Genomic DNA, 5,398 nt, shown 5'->3' on the forward strand with positions numbered 1-5,398 from the left:
GCAACCTCCCCGCCTTCGGCCTGCGCCACCACCACCATCATTTCCCGGGCCCGGGGCAGTGTGTCTGTGGCGCTGCAGCGCACGTTTGCGGACCGAAAGCGTTTATGCAGATGCGAGCCTGAGGTTTACGGCGTTCGCGTCCGAAGAGGTGCCTGAGCGGAGGAGGAGGCTGAGCAGGAGCGCGCGCCTGTGTAGACCAGACCGTCGAAGCGATCGCGAGGAGCGTCGCGAGCAGGCGGAGAACCCGGCCGGAAGGCTCCTTCTGACTTCCCTCCCAAACTAGCCCGCGGAAGCGGGTGGTGGTGGCGGCTGGGGGTCGCGAGGCAGCACGGTTTCTTAAGAGTCCTCAAACCAGGCTGCATGGCTCCCCGCACCCCCCCCCAACCTCGCCGGGTCTGGGAGCTGTTTCTCCGGGGCTCATCCCAGAGGCCCCGCCGCTGCCACACCTGGCCACTGCCTTGGCAGAGGCCAACTCCACCCAAACACCCGTCCCGGCGGGCTTGAGATAGCCGGGGTCCTCACCGTCTACCCCGCAGCCACTCCCAAGCTCAGCATCAATGCTTGCCCCGCCCCTCGCCCCTTCCCCAGGGCCGCGTACAGGCAGTGGGACAACCTCGGGCTTCCATCTGGCTTACTCTACTTGGGTTGGTCACTTTTTTTTTTCTCCTGGGCCTCAGTTTCTCCGCCTGTACTTTGGGGCTAAGGATCGGCACCACGGGTTTGCTCTGAGGATTCAAGTGAAGAATGATTAGATGCGCTCAGGATAGTCCAGGTTGCCGGCGTCGAGTATTTGCTAGCTCAGAAGGGTTCAACGAAAGCCCTCCTCCTACCCCAAAGGATGTTTCCTCCCCAGGCTCCGCTCGCCGCGTCGGCCTGTTTCCCGTGGGGTGGGCGCAGCCTGGCCGGGAGACCCGCGCGGAGAGGTCGCAGGCGGGTGCGAGTCGGCTGTTGGTTTCCAGGGTGCTCCCTTCCACCCCGCCACCGTGCGGGGGCGCGCGGGCCGGGCTGTGACGTGCCGGGAGCTCGCGCCGCGGCCGCGCAGAGGAGGACGTGCAAATTGTATTTCAGCACCGGGTCCTTCCGGGTTAATGAGCTGACACCATGATTAAAGCTGACCATTTGTAATGTGTCTCGACCCCGCCGCCGAGCCCTTAAGAGGTTAATGCGGTGACGGAGGCCGGCACCTGCCCCTCGCCGGCCTCCCTCCCGGGCCGTGGCGCACAGCCTCCGGCCCCCGCCCCCTCGCCTGCCCCTGCCCCGCTGCGCCGCCGACTCCTAATCAATTAGCCCATTAACGAGCCCTTGGAGGAGTTAAGTAGGGAGAGGTTCTGCCGCGGGTAGGGCTGCAGTCGGTAACTCACCGCGGCTAATGATATTATAAGCGCTTTACTCAATAACCCGGGCGCGGCGCGGGCGAGGAGGGAACTGCACTGTCATGGGGGCAGCGTCTGGACATTTGTGGGGACTGATTCAGAGTCTCCTCTCTCCTTTGGCTGCATTGGGGTGGGGCACCATAGGGTCAGGGCTCCTGGGATCATTTGGCCGAGCCGTACCGGAGGCTGCAGACCCGGGGCTGAGGTCGTCTGAGCGCCTGGGAGTCTTGCTTCACCTTGGGTTCCTCCAGACTTATGTAGACAACTATGCCCCCGAAACGTTTTGCCTGCGTCGCGTGGGTTCCGCATCTGGTACCAGTTGATCTGGGAATTAAAAGAGCAGGAGTCAGGGCTTTGAGGGGGCCATGCAAACACCTTAGGGAACTATGGTTAACCGAGCGCCTACCGCAAGCTGTGCTCAGAATTAGGCACTTTGACCTCATTTAGCTTCTTCGAGGCAATCGTTGCTTTCCCCCAGTTTAAAAAATGAGAAAACCAAGGCTCAGAAAGTTTAAGAATCCTGTTCGAGGTCACCTTCCCATTTGAATACCCTTTGCCTAATCCTAAAACCATGGTCCTCACCTCCTTCTCCCCTTTCCTGGAGCAAATCGCTTCTATTTTTACAGCAATTCCCTGACCTCCAATATTTATGTAAAAACGAGAGTCAGGGAAGACAAGGCCGAGCTTTGGGCTGTTTACAGAGGTTTACAGGGTAGCTTTCATTCCTACCTAGGCCATCCTCAAAACAGGTGAAGGGAAGGGGATATTAATGGGTGCATCACCTATGAGGACAGTGAGGCTCTGATTGGGACTTGACTTGTCCAAGTTCACCTAGCGTGTAAATGGTGGTGCTGGGACTTGAACCTGGATCTCCTGAAACAAGATCTAGGGCCTGCCCCACCCCCACAACGATCATGCAGTCCTGCTGGGCCTGTGACAAGGTTGGGGTCTGTGGGGAGGAAGGGCCAAAGTTGTCTGATCCCAGGCCTCCTAGTTAAGCTACTAGGAAGAGCATCAGTTCCCATGCGCAGGCTCCTAAATCCCAAGACCCCCAACCTCCCCCGCAGGGCGCAGAGGCATGCCAGACCTGCCTGCCCAGGAGAGAAGGGATGAGAGGTTGGGGAGGGTCAGGCGCAGTCTGTAAGCCCTTTGAGGGTGTGAGGACCTGTCGCCTAAAGGAGCTGTGGGGCCACTCCAGTTCTGAGCGCCGAGCTGCCCCTGTCTCTCGAGAGCGTAGGGGTCTGAGCCATCAGAGATGCCACAGAGGCTAAGAACCTAGTTGTCATCCATCCTGCTTTCGGTCCAGGCTGGTTGGACACAGCAGACGCCCGCTGGGCTCTTTCCGAGCTCGGGACAGGGACTGTGAGAGCCGGGCCTGTGCTTTTTGAAATTTTCCGGGGCCGCTCGGCGGCGCTGCGATTGGCCGCGTCCGAGTAACCTCTATGCAAATAAGGCCGCGCCACCTCCGCGCCGCCGGGGACCCGGCGAGCTGGCGGGCAAGGAAGGGGCATTCGCGCCGGGGCTGGGCGGGCGCACCTGAAGCCGGGTGGGCAGGGACCCCAGCGCAGCTGTCGGGTGCCCGCGTTTCTCCCGCGCGGAGGGGACGCCTCGCCAGCTTCGACGCCCCCTCCCCCTAACTCCCCTCCCCGCCCCTCCCCCCTCCCGCCTGCCTGCCTTCCTGCCTGCACCACCTTCCACCCAGATCATCTCTAAAGGGAGTTCTTGGTTTCCTCCGATTTCTTATGAACCCAGGATGGGCAGCAAGGAAGATGCGGGCAAGGGGTGTCCGGCGGCCGGCGGCGTCTCCAGCTTCACCATTCAGTCCATCCTGGGCGGGGGCCCCTCGGAGGCGCCGAGGGAGCCGACCAGCTGGCCGGCCAGGAAGCGCAGCCTGTCCGTGTCCTCGGAGGAGGAGGAGCCGGACGACGGCTGGAAGGCACCCGCTTGCTTCTGCCCAGACCCGCACGGCCCCAAGGAGCCCGGCTCCAAGCACCACCCCCCCATCCCCTTTCCTTGCCTGGGTAAGGATCGCACGCCGCCGGGTCGGCCTGGAGCAAGCTCTAGGGGAGGGAAACTGTGCCGGGGCTCTCGCGTCTGGCCCCCCGCCCCCGGCCAGAGGCGCGGCCGCGCGGGGTCCGGGGCCGAGGGTGGAGTGGGGGGGGGGTGAGAGGCGTGCTCCGCGCTGACTCCTCCGCCCCGCGGGCGCTCGGTATGAAACCGAGAACACAGATGCCGCGCGGCGCGGTTTGGGGGAAGGTTGGGTTGAAAGTGTGTTTGTGGGTTTGGCACAGGGCCGGCCGCTCTCAAGGCTCTGCCCGCAATATCCCCTTTGCACATCGGATACTTTCTGCACACGAGGTCTGGAAGTCAGATCTGAGCGGTCCTTCCATCCGTCTCCACCCCAATCTCCTTCTGCGTCCTTTTTTCTCTTCCCCTCTCTCGACCTCTGCCTCTCTCCCCTCCTCAGAATGATTAGCACTCCAAGATGATTGACAATGGTGCCTTTCAGAGATGGTTCCTCTTTACAACATCTGACCAAGGGGAGCCCCGTGTCAGTCCTTAGCGTGATTTCCGAACAGACGGCCTGTGAAACGATGCCACCCTATAAAGCTCAGGGAACTCTTCCAGCTCAGCTCAGTTACTACAAGGCAAAATCATCTTTTAAAAAGATGCTAATGTTCCCCCTCCAGACCTCCTACCCCTGTTGCCACACGTCCTTTCAGAAAGCTGGGGGCACAGAGACCCCAGGCTCCAAGTAGTTGGGTCCCTATCCTGTTGCTTTCCAAAAGCCGGGTGCCGCTTTCTGGGTTTCAGCGAGACGGCAAGAATAGTAGGGGCTGAGATCCAGGAAGATGGGAACCAGGGCTGCAGGCGCCAGCCAAGCCCCTGGTCCTGGCAGGAGCTGGGGGTCCCTGAGGCTCCCCAACTCCATGGCTCTTTTATCTGTTCTCACTCCCCAGGTACCCCCAAAGGCAGCGGAGGCGCGGGGCCGGCGAGCTCGGAGCGCAAGCCTTTCATTTCTTCTTCGCACCCGGACTTTAAGGAAGAGAAAGACAGGCTCTTGCCCGCGGGCTCGCCGTCGCCGGGGCCCGAGCGGCCGCGGGACAGCGGCGGCGCCGAGCGGCAGGCGGGCGCGGCCAAGAAAAAGACGCGCACGGTCTTCTCGCGCAGCCAGGTGTACCAGCTCGAGTCCACCTTCGACATGAAGCGCTACCTGAGCAGTTCGGAGCGCGCCTGCCTCGCCTCCAGCCTGCAGCTCACCGAGACCCAGGTCAAGACTTGGTTCCAGAACCGCCGCAACAAGTGGAAGCGGCAGCTCTCCGCCGAGCTGGAGGCGGCCAACATGGCGCACGCGTCGGCGCAGACTCTGGTGGGCATGCCGCTGGTGTTCCGGGACAGCTCGCTGCTGCGTGTGCCAGTGCCGCGCTCACTCGCCTTCCCCGCGCCGCTCTACTACCCGGGCAGCAACCTCTCGGCCTTACCTCTCTACAACCTCTACAACAAGCTCGACTACTGATAGCGGCCCGCCGGTCCCGCGCCGCGCGCCCTCCCGCCCGCTCCCCGCCAGCTCCCCGCCAGCTGGCGGCCCTCGCCCCCCCACTCCGGAGCAGGCAGCGCGTTTCCAGAAATATTACGAAATACACCATGTGTATTCATTATCTCTTATTTATGGCTTCTGCCCTACTTTGGTTTGTTTCTGGTATTTATCGGCATCCCTCCAGCCAGATCATTTGCTTTCTACCAGCCCCCCACCCCCAAACAAACCAATACGTTTTGAAAACCATTTTGGAGGGGACGTTCTAGGGTGGTGGTCGGACAGGGAGTTTCGGTTAGATCGACACTGGCCGGTAGGACAAAAAATAATCAGAAAAAAAAACACCAAACCAGATACATTCCTCTCCCTGTAAATATACCTGTATATATGTACACGCACACACGGCCGGCCAATCAGTCCTTGGGGGCTTTGAACAATGATCTCAACGCCTCTTTTCATTTTCCTTGTCCCGAGGATGGATAGGGGCGAA

The 5,398-nt window shown here is 61.1% G+C and overlaps 1 protein-coding gene across 1 annotated transcript; it reads left to right on the forward strand.

The window, feature by feature from the left end:
• The first annotated feature begins 3,126 nt into the window (after positions 1 to 3,126).
• HMX2 (H6 family homeobox 2) lies at positions 3,127 to 5,398 on the forward strand. The gene is made up of 2 exons (XM_055424271.2): positions 3,127 to 3,394; positions 4,334 to 5,398. Exons 1-2 carry the CDS (start codon positions 3,127 to 3,129, stop codon positions 4,888 to 4,890), a joined length of 825 nt encoding a protein of 274 aa, XP_055280246.1. The 3' UTR covers positions 4,891 to 5,398.

This window comes from Moschus berezovskii, chromosome 12, assembly GCF_049115385.1.
Source record: "Moschus berezovskii isolate FMDL1 chromosome 12, NW_MosBer_1.0, whole genome shotgun sequence".
Lineage (NCBI taxonomy): Eukaryota > Metazoa > Chordata > Mammalia > Artiodactyla > Moschidae > Moschus > Moschus berezovskii.